Source organism: Erpetoichthys calabaricus, chromosome 1, assembly GCF_900747795.2.
Source record: "Erpetoichthys calabaricus chromosome 1, fErpCal1.3, whole genome shotgun sequence".
NCBI classification, from domain to species: Eukaryota; Metazoa; Chordata; class Cladistia; order Polypteriformes; family Polypteridae; genus Erpetoichthys; species Erpetoichthys calabaricus.
Window position 1 is genome coordinate 335721982 of NC_041394.2, and position 23936 is coordinate 335745917.

A 23936-nucleotide genomic window follows, 5' to 3' on the forward strand; every position below is an offset into this window, starting at 1 on the left:
AAGCTTAAGTGCACAAGCAGCTGAACTCGTAGCACTCACTCGAGCATGTCAGCTGTCCGAAGGGAAGATCGTAACAATTTATACAGATTCCAGGTATGCTTTTGGAGTCTGCCATGATCATGGAGCACTATGGAAACTAAGGGGATTTAAGACCAGTACTGGCAAACCCATCCAACATCAGAAATTGATCGAATCCCTTTTAGAAGCTATAACCAAACCATCGAAGCTAGCGATTGTTAAATGTCAAGCTCACACAGGAAAACAGGATCCTGTTAGCAAAGGAAATGAATTAGCTGACCACTTTGCTAAAGAGGCTGCATATAATAACACTCCAATTTCTTTATTCCAACAGAGAAATGACCAGGACCCTGATAATCAAATTATTTCTTTACAGAGTGCAGCCACGGATATCGAAAGGAGAAAATGGTCCAAAGAAGGGTCCCTCTCTGATGGAGTCTGGACTCATAAACACACTAACAAACCTTTTCTCCCAAAAGTCTCTTTCCCAGGAATGGCAAAAATCGCCCATGGCCTTGATCACGCAGGAAGAGATGCCATGGTTCGAGATGTTGAAAAACATTGGGAAGCTGTAGGTTTCTCTACATATGCAGAGCAATTTTGCAGACGCTGTGCAATATGTCAAAAGTTTAATGTGGGAAAGGGTACCCAGGTAAGTCCCGCCGTTACCCCTAATCCAATGGGTCCGTTTGAACACCTCCAAATGGATTTCATTGAACTAACCCCGTCTAAAGGGTACCGATATTGTCTTGTGATTGTCGATGTGTTCTCCCGATGGGTAGAGGCTTTCCCTTCAAAACACAGCGATGCCAAAACAGTAGCTAAAGCACTAATTAAAGAGATTATTCCAAGATGGGGTATCCCTCAAAAGTTACAAACAGATAATGGCACTCATTTTGTGAACTCCGTTATAAATGAATTAACCACCTGGCTCCAAATTAATGTGCACCATTATTGTAAATACCATCCCCAAAGCGGAGGCATCGTAGAACGATGCAATGGCACTTTAAAAGCTAAACTCGCAAAAATTTGTGAACAAACTAATTTATCATGGCCGGATGCACTACCCTTAGCTTTAATGGGACTAAGGGGACGGACACACCGACAACTGGGACTATCGCCGTTTGAGATTCTGACCGGACGTCCCATGCCCGTTGGCATGGTTGTAGGAAATGTGAATTTGCATACTGTGGACAATGATCTTCTCTCTAGTCTTGCAGGTTTACGAACCTCGTTGAAGGAAATCCACCAGCAGGTTAATCAAGCCTGGAGGACCAGCCCCCTTTCCAAGGATTTACCAATTCCTTTGGGCACCTGGATCCTGGTTCGAGATACTCGGAGGAAACACTAGCATCAGCCTAGGTGGAGAGGATCATTCCAAATTCTTCTATCCACACCACACGCCGTGAAAGTTGAAGGACTGCCTGCCTGGATTCACGCCTCACATTGCAAGAGATGGCACCCTTGATTGCTGTGCTACTATGCTTTTCTTTTCCCTTGTCTACTGCCCTGGTCACCTTGACTTTCCCGTTAGGAATTACCACATCAGTGCAGTTTGATTTCTGCTCTATTATCAACTGTGGGACTGGTCGACAAGCCCAGTGGACCGGATCTGACAAATACGTGTGTATGAGGGGAAGTGACTGCGACAACTGGCAATGGGTTTTTGCTAACACTGGAACTGAGGACTGGGGTTATCAACCTTTTGAGGCCCAAAAATACGGTTTGAAAAATCGGTTTTCTATCATAAAAGGACATGCCTCTCATGAATGTGCTGACAACCATTGTAACCCCTTGATCATTACTTTGAAGAACCCCTCTTTACATGACTCAGGTATTTATGTATTAGGGGCATATGTATCTGGAACAGACCCTTTAGGGAGATTTCTAATTAAGATTGACAATCCTGTTACTAACACCCCTCATTCTCTGGCACACACACCCATCTCCCCAACTTTTGGTTCAGATTTTTCTCCTGTTAAGATTATGAATATTTCCACCCTTTCATCCACTTTTTCAGTAGAAACTGGTTATGGAGATCAGAATAGATGGTTGCAGTGGGTTCTCTATTCAGCTAAGCAAGTTAATCATTCTCATTGTTATGCGTGCGCTGCAGCCCGTCCCCATTTAGCTACAGTCCCTTTCCCATTATATAACATTTCTGACCCCGTGGGGTTGCCCTGCCTTCTGTACTTATTCACTACTTCCAAGAAACCCCTCTCTGGTTCAAAGTGTTCTAATCTATCTATTCTTTTTCCCCCCACCCGTCACATGGATACCCCTATGTTTCAAACTCACGAAGGAAATTATACATGTTTCAAATCTTATGGAACGACATGGGTAGGAGAATTACCATTTTCTTTCTGTTCTCAAACTTTTCAGGTTAACTTTTCTCTGAACACCGTTCTGTCTTCCTTTCTTCTCTCCCAAACCACTCCTAGATCAGATATTTGGTGGATGTGTCGTAGGTCCAAATTATTTGCCACCCTTCCCCCTAACTGGTCTGGTACCTGTGCTCCAATCCAATTAGTTATGCCTTTTCGACTTCTATCCTTACCTCCCTCTCACTCCCCATATTATTCCACACCTCCTTTTTATTTCCGACATACCCGCTACTAATATCTCCTTACATGGCCCTGGAGTATACATAGATGCTATTGGAGTCCCTAGTGGTGTCCTAGACAGATTTAAAGCTAGGGATCAAGTCACAGCCGGTTTTGAATCTATCATACCCCAAATTACTATTAATAAGAATGTAGACTGGATTAATTACCTTTATTATAACCAACAACGTTTCCTTAACTTCACCAAAGACGCTATTGAAGGCATACATGAACAGCTTGATCGTACTTCTCTGATGACTTGGCAAAATCGTCTAGCCCTGGACATGTTACTTGCGGAAAAAGAAGGTGTCTGTGCTATGTTTGGTGATGCTTGTTGTACATATATTCCAAATAATACCGCGCCAGATGGATCAATAACTCGTGCATTGGCAGGCCTCACTGCTCTCTCTAAAGAACTTTCCACTAATTCTGGCATTACAAATCCTTGGGATCAGTGGTTTGCATCCTCCTTCGGATCTTGGGGACAATGGATAAGATCTGTTCTCATTTCTTTGGTTGTGACATTTTGCCTCCTCCTCCTGGTTGGTTGTTGTATTATTCCTTTGTTTCGCTATATAATATCTAAGTACTTTACCGCCTCTATGGAAAGGGCATATATGCTACATGAGGAGCACATGTCTCGTATAGCTTCTTCCATTTTCTCTCCCCCTTCCCCTTCATCAACCATTTCAAGATAGAATTATATTGCCCACATCATTTTGTTCAAAAAGGGAGGAGTGTAAAAACATAAAATAATGTAATTGAACAAAATGTATGTGTGTACAGAAAATAGGACAAGAATGATGAAACTTGTTTGTGTTTTGCGTACGTGACAAAAAGCATGTATACTTTCTGGAAGTTTTTTTTGATGATGTGTGTGACAAGAAAATATACCTTTAGGGTAATGACTTTACAAAAATTGGAAAAATACAATGAGTCAGGACGCTATTTTTTGCTTACGTGGTCAACGATCAGGAGATTAGAAAGGTATAAAAGAACAAGGACATCTGCGCTCGAGGCAGATGAAGCGCGGTGTCCTAGGACTGTGTTTCTCTGACATTTTACCCTTGCCTGGTATGTATTAATAAAAGGTTTTGACTAATTTTAATTTTCTTCTCTGTCTTCAGTCACAAAAAGTGTCCACAGCTGTATGTTTTGGGTCATTGTCCATCTGTATCATGAAACGCCACCCAATCAATTTGACTGCATTTAGTTGGATTTGAGCAGACAGTATGTCTCTGAACACCTCAGAATTCATTTGGCTGCTTCTGGCCTGTGTCACATCATCAATAAACACTAGTGTTTGTAATCATCCACCACTGTTGTCTTCCGTGGACGTCCAGGTCTTTTTGCGTTGCTGAGTTCACCAGTGCTTGCTTTCTTTCTCAGGATGTACCAAACTGTAGATTTTGCCACTCGTAATATTGTAGCACTTTCTCGGATGTTTTTTTTCTGTTTTCGCAGCTTAAGGATGGCTTCTTTCACCTGCATGGAGAGCTCCTTTGACCGCATGTTGTCTGTTCACAGCAAAATCTTCCACATGCAAGCACCACACCTCAAATCAACTCCAGGCCTTTTATCTGCTTAATTGATAATGACATAATGACGGACTTGCCCACACCTGCCCATGAATAGCCTTTCAGTCAATTGTCCAATTACTTTTGAGCCCCTGAAATGAAGGGATTGTGTTCAAAAAATGCTTTAGTTGCCTCATATTTTAATGTACAGAACCAAAATTAGAAAAAAGTTGTCTCTGTCCAAATATTTATGGACCTAACTGTATATATAATTTGTATATGTATGTGAGTACATGTTTGTTTTACCCTGGTAGAGCCCTATGTGACTCTACTTTCCTCTTCTGTACTCTTTATTGTGTAGGCTTTTATCAGAATGCCTTAGATCCCATAGACATTACACTGTTTGTTTATAAGGTGTTGTACTTTAGCACTTCTCTCCACATTTCCTTCTACATCCAAAATCTCGGACAATAACAGTAAAAGGACAAGTAAGAATTAAGTTACACATTTTAATAATGCATTATTCATAAAAAAATAATATTGAAGCAAAGCACATGTGAATATTAGCAACCATACAACCTGAAATATACTGATATGTAGTTTCAGGCGGCACACAGACTTGTAGTTACTAAAAATGTCTCTGAGCAAGTCATTATTATTTCTAGTCGTCTTTCTTCAGGACAGGCCACATTCCTGTCTCAGTATGGCTGCCACGTTGTGCTCCTCATTGTGTTTTCTTCATAGCCATGGTGTGAGAGAGAGAGAGGGATAAAGCAACCAACTTTATACATTCCTGTCCAAATCCTTTGACCAATAGGGCGTTGTGGTTCCAAATTTGCCTCTGATTCAAAACCAATCCCAAACAACCACACTTCAGACTAATGGCTGCACACACTGCCTTTTCACTTCTGCCCTCAAGTAGTGGATACCATCTGTTTAGCTGAAGCTTGCCAGCTGAGTAGACTTATGGCCTTCCTGTGGGGGTGGCTCATAGAATGTCCTGCACAGATTCACCCTTCCCAAACCAGTGTGAGACACCTTCTCCCAACCCTGCAGTAAAATTCACATCTTGAATCAATCCTAAAGACTTGGGGGTGGGGGAGGTATTGGGGGTTTCAGGAGGTTGGTTAGTTAGACATGAAAGTACACCAAGCCTAATGAAACTCTAAAATTGCAATTGGTATGTCTACTTTACAAATAAAGACATACACAATATCACTCCACCACAGTGTTGTATTAGGTTTTTAAATTTTGGTTACCTTTCATAGTCAGTAGTCACTTTTTTGTGTTTGATCAACTGTTAGTAATTTTAAAAAGATCAAATTAAAGTAAATAACACTGTAGTCATTTTATAAAACTTAAATGTATTTATATTGGAAGACAATAATGAAGCCTACCTGTTAGAAATGCTAAACAATCACCAAACAGAGAACAAGGCTTGCTACAGGTTTATATCTAAGGACATAGGCTTCCATATTATATACCTATTTCACATTTTAAATAATAGATGGTTTCAGTAATTGCTCATAACCCCAGTGCTGTATATCAGGGTGTCAAACCACGCATCAAACCACAATGTTGACATTTTTATCAAAGTCTTAATGTCCCTTCCTTGTGTCTCTCAGGCCGGGCTGCTTCTTTCAATGCAGAGACAGACAGCACAAGCAAGCACACATCCAGAGAGCAAGAATGGTGGGCTACAAGCAGAAAAATGCATGCTGCACATTTAAAATGGTGGTTTGCAAAGTATACATATCAAGCAGCTACACCTACAGATTTTGCAAAAAATAAAACCTCTTTCATTATACTGTATTCCTGCTATGCATCTTATCTTTTGTACCAATGTGCCACAAAGCCACTCGTCTTACCAGCCATAACTGAAGTTAGAAACTTCAGACTGTTGAGTTGGTGGCTCGACTATATTAAATAAATCCATATCCATGACTTGTACTACTGTCAAAAAAATAATTTAAAAAGATGATTCAATTTTTAGTTTCAATTATTTTTTTGACAATAATAAAGTTAATTTTCATGATCATGACTGTCCTACATGCAGTGATAGATAACACATGGTATGAAGATACAGAGCGGCACACATAGGGCACTAAATATTGCAAATACAAACAATGGCAATAAATGTATGGACAGTATTGAATAGAAATTAATCAACCAAATAAAAACAATAGATAACTGAGTGATAGAGTGCTCAGTAATAGAATGTTGGTAATGCAAAGTAAATCAAGAGGGTAAGGACTTGCATAATGGAGTTTTGGTGGCACTCCTAGAATATAGATAAGTTCACTTAAATTGGCGGTTTAATGGCCTGGGGTTAAAACTGTAAGCAAGTCTGACAATGTGACACCAAATAATATGCTATCATATTATTAAAATTATTATTATTGTTATGATATGGTGAATGGCAAATGGTCACCTTCACCACCTTCTCGAGACCTTTCTGCTTACCACAGTGCAGTTACTGTACCAGACCGCATATCTGCAGTAGTTTTGCAGTTGAAACCTCTGTAAACTGAGACTAGCCAGGCCGAGTTTAGAAGAGAGAAAAGAGTGGAATATTGGCGTTCACATTAAAGAAAGTGGAGTAATAAGGAAATCAGGAAAAGGGGCCTAAATGTGTTTTTGGAAAAGCTTCTGGTGGGGGAATAGATGCTGTCCCGTAGTGAAGAATAATGGAAGGATTGAATCTGAAGGTGGAAATTATTTAAAAAAAAAAAAAAAAAAACTAAATAAAATTGTTGCAGTGTGAGCTCATTTTGGTTTTAATCTGGATATTTAAATTAGAACAACAATGGTTGTTTTATCTTGGTAGAGAAATATATTGCTCTACTTTCCCCTTTTGTATTATTAATATGTAGCCTTTGTCAGAATGCCTAATCCCACAGACTTACCACTGTTTATAAGGTATTATAGTATATAACTTATCCCCACCTTCCCTTCTATATCTATAACCTCAGGCAATTAGGTGTAGCAAAAAGACAAGCAGGAGTTAAGTTACACATAAAACAATGAATTATTGATAATATTCATAAATAATAACAATATGCAAAGTACATTTGAATATTGGCAACCATACAACCTGATTAAATGGTGGTGTGTAGTTCAGGTGGCACACAGACTTGTAGTTATTTAAAATGTCTCTAGTTAAGGCATCATTGGTGCTCAGCTTTCTTCAGAACAGGCCACAAGCCTGTCTCAATATGGCTGCTAAGCTGTGTTCTTCATTGTGTTGTCTTCATCATCAGAGGTTAGTAAGAGATGTTTCTTTCAGATGTTAGTAAGAGAGAGATTGTGAGGTTAAGCACATACATTTATAGATGTTCTGTCCAACCCCTAGAGCCAATAGGACATCATGGTACTTAAAAGCTTCTGATCCAAGCCAATTCCAAACAGCCATACTTCAGACCAATGGGGGAAATAGAACATCTTAACACCTGCCCCCAAACCATATGTTAAGGTAACCTGGCTTTCTTGCGGGGGTTGAAAGACTTTAGCAGAGAAACACTCGCCAAACTGGTTTAAGGCACATCCCCCAAATTCTGTCGTAAAATTCAAAGAGACCCATTCCTTGGGTTGTAAACATGAATGCTTCTCACTAATATTACATTGCTTTGCCCAAATTACAAATAAAGACATACAAAATATTTATCAAGTTCTATGCTGTAAAAAGGAACAGACTCGACACATCTAAAAAGGTTTGGGGCAGCCACCCGTATAATATTCCTAGCTGCAAAGGTTTTCTTTTTCATTCAAGAGTTGTTGATCGTACAGAGTCCAAGACAGAACTGATGAAGGTTAGAAAAGATGGTAGTTTTAAGTGGTCAGACAGGAAGTGATGTATGTTAAACGGAAGTGATGTAGGGTGACCGGAAATTATGTTTCTCTGGCATCAGCCTGGGTGCCAGCACCAGAAGTGACATTCTTCTGGGCGCCGGAACAGGAAGTGACATTCTTGATTCTTGATTTGGTCTGTAGAGATAGCAGGAGAAGGTTTAGTCCACCCCGCCCTCCCCTGGCCTGGCGTGGAATTACCTTTACTTGGTCCACACAACGTCCCCCTATTCGCACGTGTGTGACAATGCAAAATCTCACATCACAACAATGGTTTAAGAGGCTCTCTGTCAGCGTTACTTCAAAAAGGTAGACATTAAATTCTCAAATACAAATTGCTGACACACTTGCATCATTGTTGTGATTTGCTGGTGGTGAAGGGATTTCAAATATTGTGCACTGTTTGTTTAATTTTTAAAAATTGCACTTTCAAAATAAAAAATGCCTTTAAAACATTTATTTAAATGAAAAATCAACCATGATAGTACCTCATAAACCACAACGCATCAGTCTAGTGATTAAATGTCGTCATTTGATTTTTTTTTTACTCCTTTATTGAGCACACTTATACGTGACAAAGTGACTTATTAACAAGCCTAGTTAACTGTTTTAGGGTGGATGTCGACTTTTGTCGACAGGAGGGGCTGAGGGCGAATGTCGACAAAAGTCGACATCCAAGGATAGAGGGCGACAATCAGCTGTTAATGGCGACAAAACTTACTGTCACGTCGCAGGCATTCCCTCTGTGCTTGGAGGAATGCTAGACTCGTTGACTCGGCAACTAATCCTTGCGTGTGCGTGAGTTGCGAAATGTAAACAATGGCAAGATGGCATCGACATGTCACAAGGGAGCGAAGCGAGTGCAGAAAAGAAAACACTCGGCAGACGATGTTTTGCACATTATCGCGGAGTCGGACTCTGATTTTTCAGAATCGGATTTTATTGACAGTGATCAGGAGATCGAACAAGAGAGTGAGAAGCCAGCATCAGCTGATTGGACACCAGCCGATGCCGCGCCAGCTGATCCGCTGGCAGCTGAACGTATTCGCGCAGCCGATGCATCTACGGCAAGGTTCGCGTGGGAGGAATACACAGACATTGATCCGTGGGCTATCGGACTTCACAAGACGTCATGGCTTGCTGTTGGACACGACAGATCACCAGCTGCTGAACTACTTCAGGCTGCTCTCTCCTGATGCTACTTTTCAGCTACTGTCAGACGAGACAAACAGGTAGGCAGAGAAATTTTTTGAATCACGGGCTGCGCTTGCATCGCATTCTCGTTTGTTCAAAGTGGAAACCTACAACAAAAAACGAGATGAAGTGCGCTGTGGCATTACAAATAGAGATGGGACAGAACTGGTGATATAACTTCAGAGAGCATTGGTCCAAACGTGCTTTGTCCCCTGGTGGCTTTGGACAGTTTATGCAGCGTGATGATAGGTACGTGATGCTGCAAAGTTTTATTCAGAAAACTTGGTGGCAGTGGCATGGCATGATGGCAAACGGGTGACTTGTCTCTCTACAGTACACACTAACAATATATGTGAGAAAGTGCAGCAACAGACAATTGAAAAGTAGGCACCAAAGCAACACATATTGTAAGCAGTGCAATGTGGCAATGACTGAAATTGGCTGCTTTGAGCGAGATCAGGCTTTGCAGGACTTTGCTCTGTAAAATGTATGTGATATGTATGTGAAATCATAGAGTATGCAGGCTCATACAACATGCAAGACAGTAACATTTGTCAAAAGTAAATATTTTTTGTTGATTTCAATTGCTTTGTGTTCTTTTTTTAAAAAATGTTAGTTTTTGGAAAAATATTCAGCCCTGGGAGAAAAGAAACAAACAAAAAAAAATTAGCCCTAAAAGAGTTAAAGTATTGTACCTTGTTTGTTTAAAACAGGTGTCATAAATGAGTAATTCTGATATGTGCAATTCATGCGGTACTCATAAAATAATGTTTGGCTTTGAGTTCTAATTGTACTGATTTGTATCACATTTGTTTTTCATATAACTAACAAAAAATGTAAATTAACTCGGTACATGCACATTAATGACACATTCGGTAGTCCGTAATAGCCATATCCTATTTATAAAGCACATTTTACATTGGGGGTTCCTCCTCTGATCAGATTGAATTGCAGACCCTGCTGTAAAGCCTATGATTGCTTGCATATTTAAAACACTCATCATAATTCTGCTTTTTTTTTCCAGAATTTTTTTTAGAAATAGCTCTTCCCATCTTCCTGTTTTGTCTGTACTAAATATTTAACTGCTGTCTCATCTCTACCTTTGCTTCTCATATTTACTTAAAATTATCCCTATTTGTCATATTCTACAGATTTACAACACATCATGAGTGTGTCCTTGTCTTCATTTCTTCAGAGTTCTCTTCACAGCAGACCTCAAAAGACAGTGCTAGAGGAAACCATGAAGGAAACCACTTCAGGATCAGAGATTTTGATACCAACCTCCTTGCAATATAGACCTGGGCCTGTGGTGAAATTAACAAGAATAGATGCTGTGAACGCTCCACAACAGGCAAACGGTGCAAATTCAGATTCTCTGTACATCCGCCATGAGCAGAGGAGAAGTGGTATTGGCAACTCTAAAAACGAAGGTAATCAGTGGGAGTATTTGACAAAGAAGAAGTCTCATTGCTGTTCTGAATGTGGAAAACAGTTCACACAGAGGAACAATCTTCAGAGACATAAAAGAATTCATACCAGAGAGAAACCATACAGCTGTTCTGAATGTGATAAACAATTCTTGGTAATGGACCATCTTCAGAAACACCTGAGAGTTCACAGTGGAGAAAAGCCCTATCACTGTAATGAATGTGGCAAACAATTCTCGCATAAAAGTCATTTTCGGACCCACAAAAGAGTTCACACTGGAGAAAAGCCATACCACTGTTCTGAATGTGGCAAACAGTTCTCACAAATGAACATTCTCGAGAACCACAAAAGAACTCATACTGGAGAGAAGCCATATTCTTGTGTTGAATGTGGCAGACAATTCTCTCGACTGGGTTCTCTTCAGACCCACACTAGAGTTCACACTGGAGAAAAGCCCTTTCAATGTAATGAATGTGGTAAACAATTCTCGATAATGAACAATCTTCGGAGGCATAAAAAAATTCACACTGGTGTGAAACCATATTGCTGTTCTGAATGTGGTAAATGCTTCTTACTATTGGACAATCTTCAGATCCACACAAGAATCCACACAGGAGAGAAACCATACTGCTGTCCAGAATGTGGTGTACGATTCTCTCATTGGAACAGTCTTCAGAACCACACAAGAATCCACACAGGAGAAAAGCCGTATCACTGTAATGAATGTGGCAAGCAATTCAAGGACAGTAGCTATTATCACACCCATAAAAGAGTCCACACTGGAGAGAAACCATACTGCTGTTCTGAATGTGGAAAACAATTTTATCATGGGACACATTTTCGAACTCACACACGAATTCACACTGGAGAGCGACCATATTGCTGTTCTGAGTGTGGCAAACGATTTTCACAAATGAGTCACCTTGAGAACCACACAAGAATTCACACTGGAGAAAAGCCATTTTCCTGTTCTGAATGTGGCAAATGGTTTTCTACCAGAAGCAGTCTTTATAGCCACACAAAAATTTACCATGGAGAAAACACAAAAATGCAAAGTACTGGGACCTCACATTAGATAGACTAACAGAAAAAGCAGAGGTGGTGGTCAAGTGGGACAAATCACTCCCAACTAACTAAAACTGATGTGAGAAAATCGGGCGCAGTTGTTAATGAAATAGAAACAATGTGTGCATATGTAATACTGTAGATACGCCCAAAGTGGCTACAAAGTACTGACAATTTAAAAATTATAGTAAAATAAAATACTGTAAAGTGTAACTGTAAGTATGCCAATTGTGAAATTAACCCCCCACCCCAAATTGTGCCAACTCAGTAGAAACTTCTAGACCATTTTAAATGTTCTGCTTCTTCACTTTGCCCCTTACCATCTTCAAGAGTCATTACAGGGGTCCGTGCAAAACCCTCACAGCACGTTTAAGGGACAGAAAGCATTACAAGAAGATTCACTCCTATGTTGACAGTGTTGCAATGCAAACCCTTATGAAGAAATGAACCCCTGAGAGAAGCAATGATGCTGTTGTGAAAGAGGCAAAGAGATCCCCCACCCAAAACCAGTCTTCAGAGCCACACATGAATTCTTAATGGAGATCTACAGATAGATAGATAGATACTTTATTAATCCCGATGGGTGGAAGTACTATTAGGGCTAATACGAGGACCACGTCCAGCCCTGGTAGGAAATCTAAGAAAACAACAGCAGCAGTGCAAAAATCTTTTAATGACTCAAGAGTGAGGTTCACTCCTGTCCTATTGTTTAGAAATGAGCCCAGGGAGAACAGCAGCACTGGTGTCCAGAATGTGTCAAACAACTCACTCAGTGTGGCATTTTTCCAAGACGCACTAGAGAACTCATCAGCTAAAGTCACTGTATTAAATGTAACATGGGGGACCACATAGAAAGAGAGAAATAAAGGAGATAAAACTGAATGATAGTTTGAAATTGCAAAATTAAGAGTTGTTTAGGAAAAATAAGTTCTATTGTCCATTTAACATATAACTTGCTCAGTCTAAAGCGATTTTTAAATTCAATAAAATTGTATTGCCAAAAAAAGTTATCTTTGAACAATTTTATATAGCAAGAAACAAATGTTACAGAACATTTGGAAGCCTGGGGCACCCTGGAAACGTTTGTGCCATCAGACAAAACAGAAATTAAAACTTTACACAAGAAACAGTGACCCTTAAGAACTCCATATGTCTGGGATGATTTGCATCACAATTGAATTTGGGCTTGTGAATCAAAAAAAAGCAAAAGGAGATGTGGACCTCTAAATGGATGTGTTGTGACGAGCAAGTGCAGCGAGTCTGGGAGAGAAACCTTTGGTCAGCCATTGTAAAACAACGAGTTCGTTTTCAGCTCAACTGGCTGAGAAAGGCTGTGTGGAATCCCCAGGCCCAGAGGTTGAGTCTTGCTACTGCCATTTCAGGTAGATGGTACTGTGACCTGAATCTTATCTCTAGGCTAGATCAGGGAGTCCCAAACTCAGCCCTGGGGACCCACTGAGGCTGCAGGTTTTTGTTCCAACCAGCTTCTGTTTTTAATTGGACTCCTGAGCTAATTAAGTGATCTGTTAATTTCCCAGATTCTGTGTTTTGGGAACAATCCAAATAAAATGTAGTAAAACAGAGCAAAAGGTAATGAAATTTAAAACTGCACAGTCTGGCTTATGGCAAGGTAAAGAAATTATAAAATTATCGGATCTTGGCATAGCAAAGAAGATTTTACCTGCTGTTTGATCTGCTTGCAATGATACTGGTACTGTAATTATACATCCTATTTCCTTCTCGGACACTTTTTTGTTTGTTTTAATTACAATTCTAAGCATGTATGTATGTATGTGCAATTTATTTATTTATTTTCCCCCCATAGGGGACTGTTTAACATCACACCCTTGGTTTATTGTATTAGAGCTTACTATCAAACACTATCTGCTTATCCAGGGCTACTATTTAACATCATTCCCTGGGTTTACTCTCTCAAGACTGTTTAAGATTATACAGTAATCCCTCGCTATATCGCGCTTCGCCTTTCGCGGCTTCACTCCATCGCGGATTTTATATGTAAGCATATTTAAACATATATCGCGGATTTTTTGCGGGTTTCTGAGGACAATGGGTCTTTTAATTTCTGGTACATGCTTCCTCAGTTGGTTTGCCCAGTTGATTTCATACAAGGGACGCTATTGGCAGATGGCTGAGAAGCTACCCAACGTACTTTTCTCTGTCTCTTGCGCTGACTTTCTCTGATCCTGATGCAGGGGGGCTGTTCGCACACCTAGACGATACGGACGCTCGTCTAAAAATGCTGAAAGATTATCTTCACGTTGGTATCTTTTGTGCAGCTGCTTCCTGAAATGACATGCTGCACGGTGCTTCGCATACTTAAAAGCACGAAGGGCACGTATTGATTTTTTTATCTGTCTCTCTCTGCTCCTGACGGAGGGGGTGTGAGCTGCCGCCTTCAACAGCTTTGTGCCGCGGTGCTTCGCATACTTACAAGCCAAACAGCCATATTGATTTGTTTGCTCCTTTGAAGAGGAAGATATGTTTGCATTCTTTAATTGTGAGACTGAACTGTCATCTCTGTCTTGTCATGGAGCACAGTTTAAACTTTTGAAAAAGAGACAAATGTTTGTTTGCAGTGTTTGAATAACGTTCCTGTCTCTCTACAACCTCCAGTGTTTCTGCGCAAATCTGTGACCCAAGCATGACAATATAAAAATAACCATATAAACATATGGTTTCTACTTCGCGGATTTTCTTATTTCGCGGGTGGCTCTGGAACGCAACCCCCGCGATGGAGGAGGGATTACTGTACTGTATTTTATGCTTAAAGTATTTGGACTTTACTGTCAAATAGATATCTCTATTTTAATCCTTACAAGAAGCTGCTGGGGGACTTGTTTTGTTTTGGACGTGCTCTGTCTCTAGGTATGTCAGAGGACTGGGACTTTGTGAAGTGGGGTCCAGCCTCACGTGGGGAGGCAAAATGGGGGGGGGGGAGAAAGAAAGGGAGCAAGCGACCACTACTCTATCCTTGTCTTTGACTTTTTTCGTAGTCACTGTTTTTGATTTACAGTGGATCCGGAAAGTATTCACAGCACATCACTTTTTCCACATTATGTTATGTTACAGCCTTACTCCAAAATGGATTACATTTATTTTTTTTTCCTCAGAATTCTACACACAACACCCCATAATGACAACGTGAAAAAAAGTTTACTTGAGGTTTTTTACAAATTTATTAAAAATAAAAAAAACTGAGAAATCTCATGTACATAAGTATTCACAGCCTTTGCTCAATACTTTGTCGATGCACCTTTGGCAGCAATTACAGCCTCAAGTCTTTTTGAATATGATGCCACAAGCTTGGCACACCTATCCTTGGCCAGTTTCGCCCTTCCTCTTTGCAGCACCTCTCAAGCTCCATCAGGTTGGATGGGAAGCGTCGGTGCACAGCCATTTTAAGATCTCTCCAGAGATGTTCAATCGGATTCAAGTCTGGGCTCTGGCTGGGCCACTCAAGGACATTCACGGAGTTGTCCTAAAGCCACTCCTTTGATATCTTGGCTGTGTGCTTAGGGTCGTTGTCCTGCTGAAAGATGAACCGTCGCCCCAGTCTGAGGTCAAGAGCACTCTGGAGCAGGTTTTCATCCAAGATGTCTCTGTACATTGCTGCAGTCATCTTTCCCTTTATCCTGACTAGTCTCCCAGTTCCTGCAGGGATGGTATTGGCCTGGTGATGAGCAGTGCCTGGTTTCCTCCAAATGTGACGCCTGGCATTCACACCAAAGGGTTCAATCTTTGTCTCATCAGACCAGAGAATTTTCTTCAGGTGCCTTTTGGCAAACTCCAAGCAGGCTGCCATGTGCCTTTTACTAAGGAGTGACTTCCGTCTGGCCACTCTACCATACAGGCCTGATTGGTGGATTGCTGCAGAGATGGTTGTCCTTCTGGAAGGTTCTCCTCTCTCCACAGAGGACCTCTGGAGCTCTAACAGAGTGACCATCAGGTTCTTGGTCACCTCTCTGACTAAGACCCTTCTCTCCGGATCGCTCAGTTTAGATGGCCAGCCAGCTCTAGGAACAGTCCTGGTGGTTTTGAACTTCTTCCACTTACGGATGTTGGAGGCCACTGTGCTCATTGGGACCTTCAAAGCAGCAGAAATTTTTCTGTAACCTTCCCCAGATTTGTACCTCGAGACAATCCTGTCTCAGAGGTCTACAGACAATTCCTTTGACTTCATGCTTGGTTTGTGCTCTGACGTGAACTGTCAACTGTGGGACCTTATATAGACAGGTGTGTGCTTTCCAAATCATGTCCAGTCAACTGAATTTACCACAGGTGGACTCCAATTAAGCTGCAGAAACATCTCAAGGATGATCAGGGGAAACAGGATGCACCCAAGCTCATTTTTGAGCTTCTTCGCAAAGGCAGTGAATACTTATGTACATGGGATTTCTCAGTTTTTTTTATTTTTAATAAATTTGTAAAAATCTCAAGTAAACTTTTTTCATGTTGTCATTATGGGGTGTTGTGTTAAGAATTCTGAGGAAAAAAATGAATTTTTTTTTTTGTTTGTTTATTTCATCTTATACGATTTCTCGTATTAGAAATTTGATAGTTTTCGCATACCCCTTGGGGTCAGAGCGCAGGGTCAGCCATTGTACAGCGCCCCTGGAGCAATTATAGGTTAAGGGTCTTGCTCAAGGGCCCAGCAGAGTAGGATCTCTTTTGGCAGTGACGGGGATTCGAACCGGCAACCTTCAGGATACCAGCGCAGATCCTTAGCCACCACCCCACTCCATTTTGGAATAAGGCTGTAACATAACAAAATGTGGAAAAAGTGATGCGCTGTGAATACTTTCCAGATGCACGTATGTGGTCATCTTTGTCATTTACACTGATCTTTTATTCCCCAAATTTAGCTAGCCAGGGATCTTATACTTCCTTTTAGTTCCAAAGGGGAGACGTATTTAGTATACACACATGTTCTATACAGATCAGAAATACAGTTAAATTAGGGGATAGACCTTGTAGTTTTAGTGGGACTTTAAGAAGTCCGAAAGGGCGGGAAATATATAGAATTTTAAGCAATTTTTTTAAATCAATACAGTTTAATATAAACATATACTTAAATTACATTGTAACAATGTATTAAAAGGAAAAGGACTGAAGGTAACTAAAGGGTTGACTAAATGTGGCTTAAAGCTTGAGCATGTGAGGCTTTTGCCTCATCTAGAGAAGCCACCAAGATAGTCGCTAAGGTTAAAATGAAGTAGATGTGTAATGAGCACCCCCTTAAAAAGCAAGAACAAACTAGTGAAAGAGCCCAAACACCTCTATTATGAAGCGGTGATAAGACCAATAGGAAAACCCGTAGGACACCCTTATTAACAAAGCAATGTTTAGAATAATGGGAGAATTGACATGTATATGAAGTTACCGGGGGTGGCACGGTGGTGCAGTGGGTAGCGCTGCTGCCTCGCAGTTGGGAGACCTGGGGACCTGGGTTTGCTTCCCAGGTCCTCCCTGTGTGGAGTTTGCATGTTCTCCCCGTGTCTGTGTGGGTTTCCTCCGGGCGCTCCGGTTTCCTCCCACAGTCCAAAGACATGCTGGTTAGGTGGATTGGCGATTCTACATTGGCCCTAGTGTGTGCTGGGTGTGTTTGTGTGTGTCCTGCGGTGGGTTGGCACCCTGCCTGGGATTTTTTCCTGCCTTGTGCCCTGTGTTGGCTGGGATTGGCTCCAGCAGACCCCCGTGACCCTGTGTTCGGATTCAGCGGGTTGGAAAATGGATGGATGGATGGATGAAGTTACTGGTGGCCATTGTCGATTGGCTAAGGTGATAGAATTTTACATATTGAGTCAGTTGACATGATGTATAAGATACGGTAATGGTAACAGAAATGCATTAAAGGGAATGAATTGTTTTATTGATTGCTCACTCCATGAACTGAGACATCTGTACATATCTATGTGCAAATAAAGAATTGTTCTATTATTTTCATCTGGTGTCCGTGAATGACTTCTTTGAAAACGGAGAAAAGCCAAGCAAAATGACAACTTCTATTGGCTAACTTAAAAGATTACAATATGCAAGCTTTCGAGGCAATTCAGGCCCCTTCTTCAGGCAAGATGTAACGGAGGAAAGTTTTATCCACAACAATGGTTGCTCATAGAATAGTAGCATGAGAATTATCTGGCAAAACAGAAGAAGACCTGGGAGCAGTGCGACCTTTACAAAGTTCTCTTTGGTTTATTTCCTTTTCTTGTCCGTCTTCCAAGTACACCTTCCAAGGACATAACTATTGGAGTAGTGCATGTGCTTAAATTAATCTGCATCTTTCAAATTAATAGTCATGTTCAGGCCTACTAATATTTTGTCTGTGTGCCAACTCTTCTAATTTGTGTTTCGGGTCCTTACAGTGTTTTTCACTCGAGTGCCTATACAAAAAAGAATGTGATCAGTGTAACTCAATATTTATGGTAAGGAGTGGATGTTGGTCATAGGTGGGCCTTTTTTTGTTCTTTGACTTTGACAGAGTGGTCCTTTGTCCAAAATGCTTTGAGAACCACTAGATTAGAGGAATTCAATAGAGCTTCCAGGGTTACCATTTGCTGTCATCCATCGGCCTTTATGTACATATAACATTTGTATATATTTTATTGGAGTAATGTAATACATGTTTAATTCAACAACTACTATATATATATATATATATATATATATATATATATATATATATATATATATATATTCATGGCATTCTTAGTCTGAATCACAATCTGATTGTATGGGTGGTTACCTGCCAGGTAACGCTTGTGGTTGGTCAGCAAGTCGGCTAACATCCGCCACGGTGCCCTCTTTCAGTTGCGAGAAGCAGATCATAGAATGGGGGATGCAGTGAGTGTGTATGCCTGATGAGCCCAGAATTAGGGCAAAACACTTGTCGCGTACTCTTTGCATTATTTGACAGTAAAACTATTCAACCATTCTACGATCTGCTTCTCGCAACTGAAAAGAGGGCACCGTGGCGGATGTTAGCTGACTTGCTGACACAGTGACACAGAAATAGAAATTAATGCAGAACATTCAAATATGGAAAAAGAAGATGCTGAATCACAAGTGACTTCAGTTAGAACATCCTCACAGAGTATTAAGGTATTCCAGTTAAACGTCTTTCATATGCAGCTCACACAACATTACAGTTTGAGCCAGGTTCATGGGATGAAATGCAAAAACTACCAGCACATGAGAAGAACATGTGAATTAGAGCTGCTGATGAAGAAATGGCATCTCTTATTGATCTTCAGACATGGCAACTGTCAAAGCTACCTCAAGGCAAGTATGCAATTGGATCTAAATGGGTTTTCAAAGCCAAATATAACTCTGAAGGCAATGTCTGTAGGTACAAAGGAAGATTAGTGGCTAAAGGGTACTCACAAAAGTTTGGTGAGGATTATGATGCTACTTTTGCTCCAGTTGCCAAACATAGTACTTTCAGAACCTTGATGACAGTGGCAGCTCCAAGGAAAATGATTGTGAAACATCTTGATGTCAAGACAGCCTTTTTTAATGGTGATATTGAAGAGGAGATATATATGACACAACTAGGACATATAAAAAATGGAGAAGAGCATCTTGTTTGCAAACTGCAATAATCCCTCTATGGACTCAAGCAATCAGCTCGAGCGTGGAACTCAAATTTAAACAAAGTTCTGATAGATGAAGGATTCACACAAAGCAAAGTTGATCCATGTGTATACTCTAAATGTATAAATGAAGAATGGATGTATCTTTTGGTCTATATGGATGATTTGATAATTGCTCACAAAATGTATGAGGAAGTTGCAAAATTAACTGCTGTACTCAACCAACACTTTGACATTGAAGACCTTAGGGAAGTGACATGTTACCTAGGAATCAACATACAGCGTGAAGAGGATGGCAGCTTCCTGTTGAAACAGAGTGCAAGAATTGATGTAATTCTTCAGCAGTTCAACATGACTGAAGCCAAAGGAGCAAGCACACCCATGGACACAGCGTATCCAAAGTTGGAAGGAGAAGAAGATCTTCTCTCTACTAACAAACAGTATAGACAAGCACTGGGGGCACTACTGTATATTGCCACCACCACGCATCCAGACATTGCAGCTGCAGTGTCGCTACCCTGCAGACACGTAAATAAACCCCATCAAAGAGACTGGAACTCAGTCAAGAGAGTCATGAGATATCTCAAACAAACAAAGGACTTGAATTTAAAATTGTCTCCAGCTGGTAATATCGACCTCATAGGATATGTGGACTCTGATTGGGCAGGTGACCTCAGCACTCGCAAATCTACAAGTGGTTACTTATTTAAGTTTGGAGGGAGTCCTGTTTCCTGGCCCAGCAAGAAGCAAATCTCAGTGGCTTTATCTTCTACAAAAGCAGAATACATTTCGGCTGCCTATGCCAGTCAATAAATTGTTTGGTTATGCCAGTTACTAGAAGATCTTGGAGAGCCGATGACCCATCCTACAGTCTTAATATGATATAAAACGTAGTTGTTGAGTGGGGGTATTGGAGTAATGCAATGCATGTTTAATGCAACATATATAGTTTAGCAGTTACTGTTTATCTTACCACTAGGTGGCAGTGTATCATTGCTGTTTGCTGGAAGAATGTGGAATGTTCCTTTTTAATATTTGTTATTGTTTATCCTGCTGTTAGTAATAAAAACATGCATGGTAGGCTGCAGCCATGTTCAGTTAAAATCATTGAGACTGCTTCACTTTATTTTTCTGTACTGTTTCAAGAATTCTGCTTGGCTTTTCTCAAGAATTCCCAATATTTTTATATACAGTAAAAAGCCGAAATGTTCAAACAGAGCAGAAAGAAGAGGAGCAAAATAACGGGGCCGGGCATGATCATATTGAAGCTGGCATTTGCAACAAGATGAAGGGCAAAAAGATCATCGGCGTTATGTTTTTTATTATTATTATTATTATTATTAATTATGTATACGCCCACAACTCTTGCTGGGACAGTAAGATGTCAAGTGTTGCGGCAGCAGAACATGTCCTACACTTAAGGCTACTTCAGTTCTTCAAAACTCATAGGTCACTCCGGCTAGTTTCCACTTTAGGATGCATGGCGAAATCTTTAGATAAAGTTCAGCTCCAGAAACGTACCATCTGCGACGCTTCCCTTTTTATGTCTTGCCTTTACCAATGGAGCGGCGCCCCTGCACATCATACATAAGCTTTTGCATAATAAGTCCGGCCCTGGCCGAATTCGTAATACTGATTGGTTCATTACCATTCGTAGTCCGGCTATATTATTTGGCGTATTCAACAGTGCTCTGGCGTTTGTACACTAATCCTCCCGAGTTTTTACTTCGTATTCTAACTGGCCATACAAGTCCCGTGAAACTGTCGGGACTTTACAATATAAAAAGCGAGCAAATGTACGCGCGTGCGCTTAGCTGACTCGCAGCCTGTCTACACAGAGAGCTTACGTCAAATATCTACTTGGAAGGGCGTGTAAAGAGGCGGGGAAGTATGTGACGTCATAAAGAGCGACGAAAGCTGAAGTTGATGTGCGCTTCTTCGATGTCGGGCGCGAATATTTAACAACAGTATGGTGCGAGAACAGTCGGCTGGGACCGTGGATTGTTAAATAGGGATATCCGCCGGTAAGGCGGCATACACTGAGTCTTTACTGCGAGTGGGTTTGAAGAGAACCAGATCACTGAGAGACATACGAGTAAGAAGTCCGAGTGTGGGCTTTTAATTTTAGTAGTGGTGCTCTGGATAAACGCATTCTGTGCAGATTGTTTAGCAATATCAGTGATAGCAAAAGCATAAGACCCATTTTTTTTTTTTTTTTTTAGCATGCACAGAGTTGTTTTATTCTTTGCAGTGAGTGATGTCGAACGTTTCCGCACCTGCACTGAACCCTGTATTTAATTACATGACAAAGGTTAATTATTGTCATGTAGAAATCTGCAGCAGGGGACCCAAAGTGCCCACCTTTTTACCCATTTCGAACATGGCCTCAGCATTTGCAATTACTTTATATACGTGGACTGTCATTTTAGTTTAAGAATGGAGAAGCGGACACGTTGGTATTTGTACTGAGTATCTGATTTACATACGTGCTTCATTCGTAAAAGCCATCAGGCAAATGAACTACAATGCAGAAGTCATATCGTTGCCTTATACCATTACAGAACCTCAAATCAAAACTGCATTCCTAAACATATTTGGTAAAGGCATCCACTGATTGAGATAGTCCATCCATTATCCAACCCGCTGAATCCGAACACAGGGTCACGGGGTCCGCTGGAGCCAATCCCAGCCAACACAGGGCACAAGGCAGGAACCAATCCTGGGCAGGGTGCCAACCCACCGCAGGACACACACAAACACACCAAGCACACACTAGGGCCAATTTAGAATCGCCAATCCACCTAACCTGCATGTCTTTGGACTGTGGGAGGAAACCGGAGCACCCGGAGGAAACCCACGCAGACACGGGGAGAACATGCAGGGAGGACCCGGGATTGAGATAGTCTCGGTGTTTTAAAAGGCTGAAGGTGGCAACTTGTTCCACCAGTGAGTCTGATGTCACTTCAAAAATGTGATAGTTGTTTATGTCTGATTGTCCTACTTGCGACTCTGTGGAATTCCTGTTTGATGATTGTTACTTAGTTCTGTCTTGGGAAGACACGCTGTAATGTGCGTACGTGTATTCGTGTGAGCAGACACCGCTTCAAAGTTATGCACACTTTTGCGATATCCTTGTTAATACGTATGGCACTGTTGTGAAGAAAATTGTCCTTAACAAAAAAAAAGTGCATGATTTGCATCAATGTCCTCTCAAAGCCACGATATGTGACAAAGAACATGTCATGTTGTAGATTTAGAAGATTGCCAAGACATATAAAATTCCTGGATGTAATATGGTAACGCTTAAGCAGAAGCTTCTCTGGGCGGATTAGAATGTCCGACCGAATGTCTGCTATGAAACTAATGCAGTTTAAGCTTTTCAGCTTTTGACATGTGAGATAATCCAGTACAGCAATTTTAATCAAAATCTGAGATGTAGTTGAAATGAGAAGTATTCTGCCGATCGAAGTGGCTCCACAGCTACGAAGGACAAAGAATTGTGGGAAATCGGGGTGCAAAGCCCCGCCCATTGATTCGTGCTATTTGAGTTCAATGAGCAGCTGGTCGGGTGGCGCCAGTGCTTATTTGCGTTTTACTTTCATTTTTGCAGCTTCCTTTCAAATGGGGTTATTCAAATTTCATTTTATTTTTTTTTCTGCATTCTTGCACGCAGACTTATAAATGAAATTGCAAATGGGGGTATTTCATTTTCATTTTAATTTCTGTAGCACTTTTGCGTAAGACTTTGAAATTGCGAAAGACAGATTGCATTTTATTTTATTTTAATTTTCGTTTTGATTTTTGCAGAAAACACCTCACATATTATAGAGGTCGCACTTGAGTTTTTTTTCCCTTGTTAAATTCAATCTTCTTTCTGCAGGGAGAAAGAAAACTGCTGTCATTTCTTGTAAATCTTAGATGGATGCCACAGAGGAGACTTGCCAGGCTGACATGAATACTACAGAGATAATCACTTTAAATATTAAAGAGGAAAACTGTGAATGGGAGTCTGTCTGTACTAAACAGGAGGGTCATTGTGTTAAAGATGAAGATAAGGAGCTGCCTTCAATGGATGTTAAAAAAGAGGCTGAGGAGAGGTCTCTCATAAGTGGCACATGTGAACTTACAGACAGTATAAAAGGAGAAGAGTTTCATTCAGACAATGCATGTCAAGATGGACTCTGCTTGTTTCAGGAATTTTCTATTACTGTGAAATCGGACTGTGAGAAGGCTGCGGGAATCTCATTAAGCAGAACATTGGCAGATCCACCACCATCTTCAGGTATGTGTTGAGGAAGTAAGTGTAAAATCAAAGAATCTGGGAGGTTGGGTGTGCAAGAATGTTGCCTAAACGGGTAACTTGTATTAGTATTAGAATATTTATGAATGTTAATAATAGAAATGTAGCATTGTGCACAGGGAAAGGTGGAGAATTTATTTTTAGTAAATTGCTCCGTTATCAAGGACAATACACATATTTGAACCGAACAAATTGAGAGCTTATTCACATTAACTGCAAACAGTACGTATACTGCAAGTCCAACCAGACAGCTATGGTAACATTTTTGTAGTCTTTTCACTGTTCTTGTGTTAGACCAAGGGAAGCAATAAAATAAGCAGAGAATTCTACAGGAGAGGTAAATATTTGCCTCTGC

The 23936-nt window shown here is 40.7% G+C and overlaps 1 protein-coding gene across 1 annotated transcript in view; it reads left to right on the forward strand.

The window, feature by feature from the left end:
* LOC114667487 (zinc finger protein 665-like) overlaps nucleotides 1-23936 on the forward strand; it is a 49994-nt gene that overhangs the window by 18463 nt on the left and 7595 nt on the right. Inside the window, exons 3-4 of the mRNA XM_051933074.1 lie at nucleotides 10330-11675; nucleotides 23200-23563. Coding sequence (XP_051789034.1) covers nucleotides 10330-11675; nucleotides 23200-23563 — 1710 coding nt within the window. The remainder of the gene's footprint in view (nucleotides 1-10329; nucleotides 11676-23199; nucleotides 23564-23936) is intronic.